Source organism: Oncorhynchus kisutch, linkage group LG6 (assembly GCF_002021735.2).
Source record: "Oncorhynchus kisutch isolate 150728-3 linkage group LG6, Okis_V2, whole genome shotgun sequence".
In the NCBI taxonomy this organism is placed as follows: domain Eukaryota; kingdom Metazoa; phylum Chordata; class Actinopteri; order Salmoniformes; family Salmonidae; genus Oncorhynchus; species Oncorhynchus kisutch.
The window spans coordinates 46,088,423-46,103,780 of record NC_034179.2 but is presented as its reverse complement, the minus strand read 5'-3'; the positions used below and the strand labels follow the sequence as shown (position 1 = coordinate 46,103,780).

The following is a 15,358-nucleotide window of genomic DNA, read 5'->3' as shown; positions in this document are numbered from 1 at the left end:
CTAGACAGCCATTTTCAAGTCTTGCCATAGATTTTCAAGCAGATTTAATGAAAAACTCTGGAAAGTTTATTGTCGTTTTTGTAAGCAACTTCAGTATATATTTGGCCTTGTGTTTTAGGTTATTGTCCTCCTGAAAGGTGTCTTTGTCTCCCCAGTCTCTGTTGGAAAGCAGACTGAACCAGGTTTTCCTCTAGGATTCTGCCTCTACTTCGCTGTATTACGTTTTTTTGAGTCCCCAAAAACTCCCTAGTCCTTGCCGATGATAAGCATACCCATAACATCATGCAGCCACCACCATGCTTGAAAATATGGATTGTGTTACTCAGTAATGTATTGTATTGGATTTGCTCCAAACATAACATTTTGTATTCAAGACAAAAAGTTAATTTCTTAGCCAAATTGTTTGCAGTTTGACTTTAGTGCCTTATTGCCAGCAGGACGTGTGTTTTGGCTTATTCTGTACACGCTTCCTTCTTTTAACACTGTCATTTAGGTTATAATTGTGGAGTAGATACAATGTTATTGATCCAATGTCAGTTCTCTCCTAACACAGCCATAAAACTATGTAACATTTAAAGTCACCATTGGCCTCATGGTGAAATCCCTGAGCAGTTTCCTTCCTCTCCGGCAACTGATTTAGGAAGGACACCTGTATCTTTGTAGTGACTGGGTCTATTGATACACCATAAAAATAACAACTTCACCATGCTCAATGGGATATTCAGTGTCTGATTTTTTTTACCCATATACCAATAGGTGCCCTTCTTTGCAAAGCATTGGAAAACCTCCCTGGTCTTTGTGGTTGAATCTATGTTTGAAATTCACTGCTCGGCTGAGGGATCTTACATATAATTATATGTGTGGGGTACAGAGATGAGGTAGTCATTCAAAATTCATGTTAAACACTATTATGAGGAAAAAGTCAATGGTATGTAAATGCTTTCTGAGGGCACAGTCATGTGAAATCACTTGTTCAGGCTTGCCATTCCCTTATTTTACATTGGGCACATTAAGGCAATGTAAACTTCCCTCTCCTTCCTACAGACACACACACACACACAAACACATACACTTTTTCAAGCAGAGTGCGAAGAAGGGCAGGGTGCTGCATGAAGTCTGTACCCTCCCCTCTTACTCCCTCCTCCCCCTTATTCCCCTGAGACAAAAATGAACCTGCTCACGAGGCTGTTGGTTTAAAGAAGAGCTGCACAGCATACAGAACACACTCACACACAGTAGAGCAAGTCTCATGACATTACATTAGAGGTGTGTGGATGCACTCCACACAAACACATAAACACACACACTCATATAAACATACACATGTGTGGACTGGACTGCTCCACTACTGGACCTCTCACTTAGCAGTACCCTCCGAAAGGTTTGTTGATACGTCTACCTCCTCAAATGATAACTAGATTTTGCAGGGTATCATTTTGCATCTCTTTTTGAACAGAGCCACGGAGCCTATAATTAACAGCTCTTGTCCTCTATGGAGTTTAATTGGTCTTAAATGGCTTAGATTCCTAAGCAGCCATCTTAATGCACATTCCTTTTAAACCATTCTAACTGTGCTGGGAAACGGTTATAGAACACCTAAAACTCCCCCTTTTAAGACCTCTCTGTGGACTAAACAGTAGAGAAAGAGGGAGACCTATCTATCCCTCCCTTCATCACCTCCTTTCAGCAGTCCAGGCAGGAGAAACCGTGGGAGAGAAGGAGAAGAGGAGGAAAGAACAGGAAGAGCTGGCGCCACCGTCCATTGAACCTATCCACCGCTTAATTTCCTGTAATCTGGGGGTTACTGTTGCTAGTGGGGACATGGACACTTCTATACCTGTGTTGGCTCCCGGGGACAAAGTGTGTGACAAGACTGTGTGCGAGGCACTGGGCCACTTCGAAGCCACACTGGCAGCGGCGGTGCGCGAGGTGCATGTGGATGTGAGCGCCTTCAAGCGGGGTGTGGAGCGGCGGGTGGACGAGGTGTGCCGGGCACAGGGACCCCTGGTCGAGGCTCTTCAGCGGCTGACGCAGGAGAACCTGCAGCTCCGAAGCCAGCTGGAGGTGCTGGCCTGCCTGATGGAGGGTCTGACGGGAAGAGTGGTGGACAGAAGCGCCCTCGAGGAGAGGGCCAGTAGGGGATGGATCCCCATGACTTCGTCCCAGGGGACGGTCAACATAAGCCAGGGGAGCCCCTCCACCACGGTCCCCTCTGGACTGTCGGAGTCTGGTTCTTCTGGTCTTGTTTCTGATGCCTCTAGTTCTACATCAGCCTCTCTCTCCAGCAGGGAGCCAATGGGGGATACCAGCATGTCTAATGTGAGTATTACCTTGTTGCTGGAGAAGATATTGTCCCATTTTAGTATAATTTGGTAGAATGCAAGGGAATGTCATCTGGGAGAACTGAAAGCCTCTCGCTCGTGCGTGTGTGTGTGAAAGAGAGATTGAGACAGTGCTAAGTTGTAAATCTGTTGTCTCTCAGCCGGGGAAAGTCTTACCCCTGGTCATTCACTCTAAAGCTCTCGTCTTAGTGCGGTACTAATGAAATATAGCTGTGAGCAGCAATATATTCGGTTTACAGGATACCGAAAGGACACAAGATCAGTTGGATAACAAAGCAAGCACTCTATCATGTAGGAACTATCTTCCTGTATGTGCAATCTGTGAAAGCATTACCATGCTGATATAAATCTTAATTGGTACAATCCACATTAGCGTTCCAAAATACTTCAATACACGTTCACAGCTGTAATACACTGACCGTGCAAGTGGCAGGACTTCCGGTTTCTCATTTTGCAGAATAAAATATCCACTTTTCACTACGTTCAGACCACATAACAGGGCAACAATATGTGATTATACAGATGTACTAATCACAATATATTCACACAGCTTCTAAGGACATTCACAAAAGGTTTACATACCATATGTCATTGCCCCATGTCCATCAGTTCAGTTCTAGTAGCCAGTTGTTGCCAATGGTGGAATCAGCTACAGGGCTTGGCGTGCATTTCTTTAGCCACTTGTCCTTCAAACAAGTACGACAGTTTTTTTTTTTTGCACACTTGCCAAAAATATTTTTAAAAATAGGTCTAGCACAATGGGCCATTAAAGGTGACTGAAAATTGTGTTGTATAATGCAGGGAATCACCATTTGTTTAGCATGAGGAAGGACACCTACAGTACAGACACAGCTACACCTCTCTTAATACAACGGGGCGGCGGATTTGACGGTTTAAGTGAGAATGCTTATAGCACGCCACCTATAGGCCAATCCGTGCCTGTAGTTTACAAAAAGAGTTAACCAATCTATGCTTGTAGTCCGAGGGATTATAGGATTAATGGTTGGTAGGGTTATGATAGGAAAATGGTAGGGAATAATCTGACATGTATTGTTATCATATTTGACTCCCACCCCTATCGTTATCACTCACTGAGCAGACACACTTGAATTTGTTATTTGGATCTACAATCAAATAAAGAGTTAGGCTTACAAGGGGTACACACACTAACACACAGCAAGTACCATGTGGAGGCCCTAAAGGAGCTATTTTGGGTCTCCATATCTCTTCACTTCAGCACGAGGGAGTGTTTCATCCAACCAATCCCAGTCCTGAATTGAGCGTCCTGACAAGGCGGAAAGTAGAATTCCGACTCCCTGTCAATATCCCCCAGAGCCAGATTGCCAGCTGTTCCCCTCTGAAAACACACACCCTGCCAACATTCCACAGCACTGTTATCACCTGGCTGTTCCCTTATCATACCTGACTACTCAATGAGCCAGTCTGATAGAAATGCGCTCCTACTTGTGTGTATGCGCATCTTGAAACTCTAATCCTGTATTTCCTTGTGACTCTAAATAACATGTTAGAATGTGGGTGTATGACTGTGTTTGACTATGTTTGTGTGTCGCGTGTTTCTGAGAGAGGGAGAGAGTTAAAGAGATTCGGAGAGAGGGTATGGGATAAAGAGGTTAAGAAGCAGACGGAGAGACAGATCGAGAGCGACAGTTATACAGTAGGTACAGTATATCACAAAAGTGAGTACACCCCATACATTTTTGAAAATATTTGAGTATATCGTTTCATGTGACAACACTGAAGAAATGACACTTTGCTACAATGTAAAGTAGTGAGTGTACAGCTTGTATAACTGTGTAAATTTGCTGTCCCCTCAAAATAACTCAACACACAGCTATTAATGTCTAAACCGCTGGCAACAAAAGTGAGTACACCCCTAAGTGAAAATGTCCAAATTGGGCCCAAAGTGTCAATATTTTGTGTGGCCACCATCATTTTCCAGCACTGCCTTAACCCTCTTGGGCATGGAGTTCACCAGAGCTTCACAGGTTGCCACTGGAGTCCTCTTCCACTCCTCCATGATGACATCACGGAGCTGGTGGATGTTAGAGACCTTGCACTCCTCCTTCCATTTGAGGATGCCCCACAGATGCTCAATAGGGTTTAGGTCTGGAAACATGCTTGGCCAGTCCATCACCTTTATCCTCCGCTTCTTTAGCAAGGCAGTGGTCTTCTTGGAGGTGTGTTTGGGGTCGTTATCATGTTGGAATACTGCCCTGTGGCCCAGTCTCCGAAGGGAGGGGATCATGCTCTGCTTCAGTATGTCACAGTACATGTTGGCATTCATGGTTCCCTCAATGAACTGTAGCTCCCCAGTGCCAGCAGCGCTCATGCAGCCCCAGACCATGACACTCCCACCACCATGCTTGACTGTAGGCAAGACACACTTGTCTTTGTACTCCTCACCTGGTTGCCGCCACACACGCTTGACACCATCTGAACCAAATAAGTTTGTCTTGGTCTCATCAGACCACAGGACATGGTTCCAGTAATCCATGTCCTTAGTCTGCTTGTCTTCAGCAAACTGTTTGCGGGCTTTCTTGTGCATCATCTTTAGAAGAGGCTTCCTTCTGGGATGACAGCCATGCAGACCAATTTAATGCAGTGTACGGCATATGGTCTGAGCACTGACAGGCTGACCCCCACCCCTTCAACCTCTGCAGCAATGCTGGCAGCACTCATACGTCTATTTCCCAAAGACAACCTCTGGATATGACGCTGAGCACGTGCACTCAACTTCTTTGGTCGACCATGGCGAGGCCTGTTCTGAGTAGAACCTGTCCAATGAAACCGCTGTATGGTCTTGGCCACCGTGCTGCAGCTCAGTTTCAGGGTCTTGGCAATTTTCTTATAGCCCAGGCCATCTTTATGTAGAGCAACAAAGATTTTTTTTCAGATCCTCAGAGTTCTTTGCCATGAGGTGCCATGTTGAACTTCCAGTGACCAGTCAGTATGAGGGCGTGTGAGAGCGATGACACCAAATTTAACACACCTTGTAAACACTAACGAGTCACATGACACCGGGAGGGAAAATGGCTAATTGTGCCCAATTTGGACATTTTCACTTAGGGGTGTACTCACTTTTGTTGCCAGCGGTTTAGACATTAATGGCTGTGTGTTGAGTTATTTTGAGGGGACAGCAAATTTACACTGTTAGACAAGCTGTACACTCACTACTTTACATTGTAGCAAAGTGTCATTTCTTCAGTGTTGTCACATGAAAAGATATACTCAAATATTTACAAAAATGTGAGGGGTGTACTCACTTTTGTGATATACTGTATGTGAGTTGCACACACAGATCATTGCTACTGCTAATCCCTAGCCTCTGCTGTCCCCCTGCTATGAGTTGATGACTTGACTGGGCTCTCATCGTGGCTCTATCGCTGGCAGACGCAGCCATGGGGGGATAGCAGGAGAGACTGCCAGTCCAGCAGGCTCTGAATTACGGAGCTCTGGCACTGAATGATAGCATTAGAACTGTTTGGCTTTCCCAATACTAACTCCTGATCTCAAAAGGCCCCGTTTGGGGCTACGCTAGGATCTAAGAGGAGTGGGTGGTTGATTACAAATCCAAAATAGCTTCAGGATTTAAGCCTGGTCTCTCCACACCTGTCAGTTAGACCCACGCTTTGAGCCCCAGTGCCACTAAAGACCAGAGTCACAATGGGGACTTATGGAGACCCAAAGACCAGTAAGAATAATACCATTTCCAGACCAAATGTCCAATTTTGTTATTGTCAAGGGGAGTCAAAATGGCTGTTTTTTTATTTTTATCTTTGGGACACTTAAAAGACCTAAAGCTGCTCTTTCGTTTGTTTCCACAAGTTGGACCCCGTTTTCAATTTGCTAATCTGTCCGTTTAAGGCTATGCTAGATTCTAAGGCTATGCTCCTGGTGACATTTTGAGCCTGTAGCAGATTCCAGTTGGTTTGGCCTTTGATAAGTTGCTGGTTCCCTCCGGGATGGGGTGTTTGGGCTGGCTGCACGAAGCTCAGAGACCGGCCAAAGGCCGTCTGGCACGAGGGTAGTGCTGCACTTGAACACACACACACAGTCTTACTATGGTGGATCTATGGCTAACACCAATGGTCCCTGCATATGGGTTTGGTACTGCAGCCGTAATAACGACCATGTCATAAAGACATTATGGTTGTTGTTGCTCTGCTGTTATGAAATTCAAACAAGTTTGAAAGAGAGCATTTTGTCACATATCCATCCAGTGGTTGTGATCGAGATCATCCACTTTCCTCACGGATGAGGGTAGAGAGAGATAGAGGATGAGTAGAGTGCAGGAGATCTCAAACTTCAGATACAGCTAGACAGAGCGAGCCAGAGAGAACCAGAGTCACTAAGGCAAGCACAGACCTGTACTTAGATACAGACACCGAGGCAGTCAGCTGAGCTGAGAACCTTTATCGGGATCTCCTCTTCTAAGAGTGAACAAGTGATAAGACAGACGCCTGCACTGATCCTAAACACATATCAAGGAAAACTCTGATAAAGATTGGAATGGTTTTAGATGGAGGATTCCTGGGACCATCAGATTCTTCTTTCTGGATGGATGTAACTCAGGGGTGGACTGGGACCATAAACCGGCCCCGGCAATTCTGGCCCATTTTTTTGTGGGCCGGTGTCTGTGAAATGGTACAGGGCCATGAGCCGTGTCCGCATCATTTATAACAGCTCTCTGTCCTTGTACTCTTGGATTTAAGTGCTGGATTTGACACTATTGACCATGCTGTCCTTCTGGACAGACTGGAGTGGTGGATTGACCTCTCTGGTCCAGTTCTAAATTGGTTTAGGACCTATTTAACCTTTCAAGAGTTTGTCAACCTTGGTGAACATAACTCAAAGAAAATACATATCACATGTGGTGTTCCACAGTGTTCGATTTTAATTCACTGGCAATTAAAAATAAAACACCAGGTAAAGAAACGTAGGTGTTATTTTAGATTCTGGACTCAATTTCGAATCCCACATTAAGAATGTTGCCAAAAATAGCTTTTCACCACCTGAGGAATATTGCCAAGATGCGTCCGTTTCTCTCTCAGGCTGATACAGAGAGACTCATCCATGCTTCTATTACAAGCTGTCTTGACTACGGCAATGCTCTCCTGTCTGGTCTACCTGAGAAATCCATTGGTCAAATGCAATACATATAGAATACTGCAGCATGGGTTCTGACCAAAACCAGATTACACATTACATCGGTTTTAAGGTCTCTGCACTGGCTGCCTGTGAGTTTTCTAATTCATTTTAAGATTCTTCTTTTGGTTTTTAAATCAATCCACGATTGTGCACCCCAATGCATGTCAGACATGCTTTTAAGTTATGTACCCAGTAGGTCCATCAGGTCTTCTGGTACTGGCCTTTTAACTATCTCAAAGCCTAGGACCACGAGGCATGGAGAGGCAACCTTTAGTTACTATAGCCCCAGCCTCTGGAACAGCCTGCCAGAGAACCTGAGGGGCCTAATCTGTGGACATGTTTAAAATAAATCCTAAAAAACTCATTTTTAGCTTAGCTTTTCGTTAGGGTGCTTTATAGTCAATCAGTTTTTATTCTTTCATTTTTTTTATCCCCTTATGTTTGTTGTGTAATAAACATATATATATTTTCTTCGTTGTTTTTATCCCTCTGTGAAGCCCATTGTGTTGCATACCATGTTGGAAATGTGCTGTGTAAATAAAGCTTGATTTGATTATTGTTTCTGATTCAACCTCTAGTGTAATAATGGGCACCTTAGTGTGTTCTGTTTCTCTTATTTAGGGACATAAGGTTGTTGACCAAATGGAAGAGAAAAATGTTGCTGCTGTGTTGGAGAATGGACATGACAAAGAACGGAAGTCTGCTGGTCATTCATTAGTAGATGTCACCTCACCCAAAGCAAAATCGGATTATTTGTATAAATCTGGTGAGTAAAATACATGTAACATACTTGTTTCCTTACCTTGTAAGAAGGCTGTGGACAATTTTACACAATGTTCTTCCTTCTTTGACTCTCACCTTTCCTCTTACTGTATGTACACTCCTAACATATCAGAGGGCTCGTCATTCGGCAATCCTCATCTTCCCTGCACTGCCATGACCAAAACGGACTCCCCCACTAGCCCCAAACCACCAGCACAATCTCCTGCTTTGGCCCAAAAGTGTCCTGCTTCAACACCAAAGTCTCCTACCTATCCAATAGCAGACGTCACCACTCCCAAAACAGCACTTGATGTTCTGTTTAGTCCCGGTGAGTAGAACATGGACCGGACTCAGCTCTCTATTCTTTCACCCAAATTACATTTTTGTTTCCTTAACTTGTATGCAGCCCTTCTGGGTAATTTTGTATTCAATTTTGAATGAACTATCTCTATCTCTTGCTCTGAAGAATCTAAAGTTAAATTAAGGAACATATCCATGGCTGACTTTGTGGACTTGTCTTGGTTGTTTCGGCACCAGCATTAAAGAGAGAGACCCTGTGCAAATACGTACATTTACCCCTCCAGGCCTATTACAAGGATCAGATACATAATCATTTTGCTTGCAGTATGCCCGAGATTGTGTAACATTTTATATATTGTATGTGTCTGTCAGCCCCTCTCGTTGACACCTGTCCAATTTCAAATAGCACAGATAAATCATTTGAAAGAAAATAAATACTGTTTGAACCCAGGTCTGGTTGACACGGTCCATCTGACCTGATGTCACCCTCTAGTCCAAACCAAATTTTGCATTCTAGCTAAACCCTACCAGCTAACATTTTCTCCTCTTCTGTCTATTCTCACCAAAGCAGAGACTTTGCCTGGACAACATCAGGAAGTGAGGTCACCAGTCAGCAGTCATGCACCTCAGCAAGAGCACCCCACCCCTGTATCTCTGGCCCCGCCCTATGCCTCTGTCAGTGCCATGAGCAGCACTAGCCCCGAGGTACCAACTGCACCAGCCCCAACTCAGTCCCCTGCCACCTCATCTTGGGCCCCTGACGCCCCAACTCAGTCTCCTGCAGCCCCAACCAGGTCTTCTGCAGCCCCAAGTCAGTCTTCTGCTGCCCAATCTCAGTCTCCTGCAGTCCCTCCATCTCCTGCCCCTGCACCCAAAACACCTAGACAATCAGTATTTGAGGAGACCAAACCCAAAGCATCAGGAGAATTTCCTTTCAAACGTAGTGAACGTGGTGAGTACCACAGGGACACAAGGACTCCTCTCTCACTGCTACAGTATCTTTCATCTTTCCCGTCTCTGACATTGTTCTTTCCCATTTCTTTGTCTGACCTCCAGTTCTATGTCAGTTTCTTTCCATTCCTTCTTTTACAGTAGTACATGCAGTTAAGGCAGCGAGCCCGAGTCTTACCCGTAGCATGAGCTTCACAGCAACCACAGGTAAAAGTAGGAACTGGTCTCTAGGCACAGCATAGTAGTCTTCTGGTCTTCATTGTGTGTTGTGCCTTTTGCCTTTGCCTCTCCTAGTCTTTTCTTCGTTGTCAGGTTAGCATTGTCCTCTCTCTCCCCCACCCCCCTCCGTCTGTCTGTTTCTCACTCTCAGAGAAACTCCTACCACCCAGAAAAGTGCCTCCCCCTGGCACAGACAGGTCAGTCTTTAACATACTAGAAACATACTATTACATACTATAAAAGCGCAATTATGTAAATTGTTACATAATCTATAGGAGCCTGGACAAGTTTGGCGGTCTGGAAAGTTTTGGCGGTCCGAACAAGTTTGGCATTCTGGACAGGCTTGGTGGTCTGGACAAGTTTGGGGGTGGTGGGGAGCGGAAGCTGCAGAGGTCACAAACGCTGCCTCGCAACCTCGGGATGCAGGGCAAACGGTCTCTGTTTGAAAGTTTGGCCTATGAGTGTGGCAGGTACGGTAGGCACAGTCAGTCACCCTGACTTCACCCATTGTCTCTCTTGCCCACCTTAGCTAACTATTACTTCCTATTGGATAATTGTTAAAGCCAAGTTATATGTTCCTCAACCCTTTATTACATGTATATTATCACTGTCATTAACCATGTTTGCATCCACAGTTTTTATGTGGGTAAAGTCATACCATATACAAAAAAGAAATCACGACAGCTGTGAAACAGGAAGTTTCGGTACAATTTTATAAATGCCAACAGAATTTGTTTGTTCGACATGGTGGGATCATTTTGTGTCGGCAAAATTAATTATGTGAGAAACGGAGGTGGGAACTCCTTTATGAGCAAATATTGATACAGTAACCATCATATCAAAGTAAATTTGTATCACGCGATGATATGGTGTGTGGTCCTCCCACTATGATATGGTGTGTGGTCCTCCCACTATGATATGGTGTGTGGTCCTCCCACTATGATATGATGTGTGGTCCTCCCACTATGATATGGTGTGTGGTCCTCCCACTATGATATGGTGTGTGGTCCTCCCACTATGACTTGGTGTGTGGTCCTCTCACTATGACTTGGTGTGTGGTCCTCCCACTATGATATGGTGTGTGGTCCTCCCACTATGATATGGTGTGTGGTCCTCCCACTATGATATGGTGTGTGGTCCTCCCACTATGATATGGTGTGTGGTCCTCCCACTATGATATGGTGTGTGGTCCTCCCACTATGACTTGGTGTGTGGTCCTCCCACTATGATATGGTGTGTGGTCCTCCCACTATGACTTGGTGTGTGGTCCTCCCACTATGATATGGTGTGTGGTCCTCCCACTATGACTTGGTGTGTGGTCCTCCCACTATGATATGGTGTGTGGTCCTCCCACTATGACTTGGTGTGTGGTCCTCCTACTATGATATGGTGTGTGGTCCTCCCACTATGACTTGGTGTGTGGTCCTCTCACTATGATTTGGTGTGTGGTCCTCCCACTCTGACTTGGTGTGTGGTCCTCCCACTATGACTTGGTGTGTGGTCCTCCCACTATGATATGGTGTGTGGTCCTCCCACTATGACTTGGTGTGTGGTCCTCTCACTATGACTTGGTGTGTGGTCCTCCCACTATGATATGGTGTGTGGTCCTCCCACTATGATATGGTGTGTGGTCCTCCCACTATGACTTGGTGTGTGGTCCTCTCACTATGACTTGGTGTGTGGTCCTCCCACTATGATATGGTGTGTGGTCCTCCCACTATGATATGGTGTGTGGTCCTCCCACTATGATATGGTGTGTGGTCCTCCCACTATGATATGGTGTGTGGTCCTCCCACTATGATATGGTGTGTGGTCCTCCTACTATGATATGGTGTGTGGTCCTCCCACTATGATATGGTGTGTGGTCCTCCCACTATGATATGGTGTGTGGTCCTCCCACTATGATATGGTGTGTGGTCCTCCCACTATGATATGGTGTGTGGTCCTCCCACTATGATATGGTGTGTGGTCCTGCCACTATGATATGGTGTGTGGTCCTCCCACTATGATATGGTGTGTGGTCCTGCCACTATGATATGGTGTGTGGTCCTCCCACTATGATATGGTGTGTGGTCCTCCCACTATGACTTGGGAAATTATGCAGTTTATTAGGCTACAGATTCAATTTAGTTATGAACCTCACAGGGTGGTGAAAGTGCACAGTGATGAGCTTGATATTCTTGCTCTTATCCATAATAATCTCATCATGTAGACTAGCCTACCCGCACTGAATCTGTGAGCTGTTGGCTAGAGCGCACGCGCCAAGACTAGAGTGAGCACATTCGCTATTTAACGCAAAAGTTTTTTTTTTTACATAACTATCTGTAGAGTAAGAAAATGTGATGGAAACGCATTGAAATTTTTATTTTTATTTGGTAAATGAAAACTAAAGGGAAAAAGTACATTTTGTGTGCACTACGTCATCCACAACAAATCTGTTTTTTGGAAACACACCACAGATGGGAAAATGTGCATATTTTCTTCATGCAGATTTTAGAATATTCGCAGGAAAATTCTATATGCGGATTTTAGAATATTTGCATGAAAATCTGTCAATAGTTGGATAGTAACATAGTTATTGTGTGATATGTCAGACTGTTGGGTCCTGTTTATATGCCCCTTAGCAAACAACGCAATCTAAGCGACTTACAGAACAACAGGTGCATACATGAACCCATGACCTTGATGTTGCTGGTACAATGTTCTCACCAACTGAGCTACACAGCCACAAACAACTGAACACCTCTATGTTCCACTCTGCAGGTCCAAGGCTGCAGGACCAAAGCCCAAACTGCAGCACTCTCAGAGTTTCAACAGCGCTAACAACATCAAGGCAATGCTCCTGGAATGGTGCCGCTCCAAAACCATTGGCTACCCGGTGAGTCCGGCCTTAGTCCCTCGTGACGGACTGTTCACAATGTGATAGAAATGTTAGTTAGCAAACGTGAGATTTGGTTCTGGTTTCCAGCGATTAGTCCATCCCAGTCCTTGCCAGGACTTTAGACACCATAGGAGGCTCCATATTCTGATACCATCCACTTTTATTCGTAACTGGATCATGTGTGTTAATCATGCATTTATGTTAATAGAGGATTTGCCATCAAATTTGGCCCTTAGTTAGTCAATGTATAGGAATACCCACGTTTTTAAACTGTTTTTCCATGGAAGTAACACTGCATTTGGCTCCTACCATTCTCTCCTCCACCAGAACATAGACATCCACAACTTCTCGTCCAGCTGGTGTGATGGGATGGCATTCGCTGCCCTGGTCCACTCCTTTTTCCCCCTGGTGTTTGACTACAACACACTGAACCCTGCCAATCGCAAACACAACTTTGAAGTGGCCTTCACCACAGCAGAGTAAGTGTGTGTGTGTGTGCGCGTGTGATCCTGGTACTGCTCTGTGGATTACGGTATCATAATATAGATCTATTGGAAACCTTATTTTAAATTATTGGTTCATATTTTTTTTTCTCTCCTGCTCTCTCTCTCTCAGGGAGCAAGCCGACTGTGTGCGTCTCATAGAGGTGGAGGATATGATGGTGATGGGTAGCAGACCAGACCCTATGTGTATTTTCACCTACGTCCAGTCCCTCTACAACCACCTCAAGAAGTTTGAATGACACTTCCATGTAGAGATGAGCACCCCTATCATCACCAGTTACACAGACTCATGTCGTCAGCAAACCCAAGCACTACTCCCTACTTTGTTCAAATCTTGATAACTGTATATGACGATTGTGCCTGTAGAATTCTATTTGAATTCTTCTGGTCCTGTAATAATGTGCTGTGCATATGGTTTGGGGGATTTATTTTTCCTCATTTAGAAAATAGAGGTAGTCAATTGGGGAAAATATTGATAGTTTTACAAAGATATTTGCTGGTTATTTTCTATTGGTATAATACGGATGCATATCATAAAAGAAATAGAACAAGATCTATAAAACAGTGTTTATTAAGCATGAAGCTAGCAAAACACCTGAAAGACCTACTTTAGTAGACAATGCAAATGAAAGGTGTAAATTTAAAGAAAGGTGTCAGGATCAATGATATAACATTGGTAACAGAGTGGCCAGATCTGAGTTGGTGACTACGACTATTGTGTTGTGTAGAAATGAATAACATTGATCTTTCCTATGTGCATATAAGAAGAGGTTCAAATATACACTCAACAAAAATATAAAACCCATTTCTCCCGAGTGGCGCAGTGGCTGTGCCACTAGAGATTCTGGTTCGAGTCCAGGCTCTGTCGCAGCCAGCCGCAACCGGGAGACCTATGGGGCGGTGCACAATTGGCCCAGCGTCGGCCGGTAGGGATGTTCTTGTCCCATCTCGCACTAGCGACTCCTGTGGCATGTCAGACGCAATGCATGCTGACACCGTCACCAGGTGTATGGTGTTTCCTCCGACATATTGGTGCGGCTAGCTTCTGGGTTAAGCCAGCGTTGTGTCAAGAAGCAGTGTGGCTTGACTGGGTTGTGTTTCGGGGGACGCGCGGCTCTCGACCTTCGCCTCTCCCGAGTCCGTACGGGAGTTGCAGCGATGGGACAAGACTAACTACCAATTGGATACCACGAAATTGGGGAGAAAAAGGGGTCAAAATAAATAATTATCCCAAAAAATATAAAACACAACAATTTCAAAGATTTTATTGACACCCCATGATGCAACATATAGCATCAGAGGGGTCAGGTTTTTTGTATTTTCTTGAATACTATTGGTCCATTACCATGTCAATCAACACTTGAATAGCAACGTTGCTAACACCCCAGATTTTGATGCTAACACAGTCGCTACAGTCCCATTAGTTTTCATTGCAGCCCCATTTGAATGCGCTATTACACAAAATGTGTACGTAATACCGTTAGATAGCAGTAGTTAGCTAGGTTGGCTAGTTTGCTACATTAACTCGTTAGCAAACAGGTTGTTTTCTGACTGCAGTTGAGTAATCTCACTGCATGGCAAGGCCAAATTCCCAAATTACTCTTATGTCACTGTATCCATTGTATCATACCAACTTTATATTTAGTCAGCTAGCTAGTTAATTAATTACATAACAGCTAACTTAGCTATCTAACTGTTAGCCCAATATTGGACAAGGAGCCTAACACGGAACCCAAACCAGCTGCACGTGTGCATACATTTATTTTGTCCCCCTACACCAAACGCGATCACGACACGTTACATTAATTTGGGAACAGGTCGAAAAGCATTAAACATTTATGGTAATTTAGCTAGTTAGCTTGCACTTGTTAGCTAATTTGTCCTGGGATATAAACATTGAGTTGTTATTTTACCTGAAATGCACACGGTCCTCTACCCGATAATTAATCCACACATAAAACGGTCAACCGAATTGTTTCTAGTCATCTCTCCTCCTTCCAGACTTTTTCATCTTTGAACTTATATGGTGATTGGCATCTAAACGTTCATAGTATTACTACGGCAACACAGTTTGTCTTTCAATCACCCATGTGGGTATAACTAATGAGGAGATGGCACGTGGGTACCTGCTTCTATAAACCAATGAGGAGATGGGAGAGGCAGGACTTGCAGCGCGATCTGCTTCATAAATAGAAAGGAGTTCTATTTTAGCACTTGGCAACGCAGACGCT

The 15,358-nt window shown here is 44.5% G+C and overlaps 1 protein-coding gene across 2 annotated transcripts; it reads left to right on the top strand.

Moving 5' to 3' along the window:
- Window positions 1–1,189: 1,189 nt before the first annotated feature.
- LOC109891835 (smoothelin-like protein 2) lies at window positions 1,190–14,222 on the top strand. 2 transcript variants are annotated; one of them, XM_031826809.1, is made up of 10 exons: window positions 1,190–2,319; window positions 8,133–8,277; window positions 8,407–8,601; window positions 9,145–9,525; window positions 9,666–9,731; window positions 9,895–9,940; window positions 10,019–10,213; window positions 12,507–12,621; window positions 12,952–13,103; window positions 13,240–14,222. In XM_031826809.1, the coding sequence occupies exons 1-10, from the start codon at window positions 1,822–1,824 to the stop codon at window positions 13,364–13,366; spliced, it is 1,920 nt and encodes a 639-aa protein (XP_031682669.1). In that variant the 5' UTR covers window positions 1,190–1,821; the 3' UTR covers window positions 13,367–14,222. The 2 variants fall into 2 exon arrangements, with proteins under 2 accessions (XP_031682669.1, XP_020339900.2); XM_020484311.2 differs by having other exon boundaries at window positions 1,191–2,319; window positions 9,142–9,525.
- The last annotated feature ends 1,136 nt before the right edge of the window (window positions 14,223–15,358 follow it).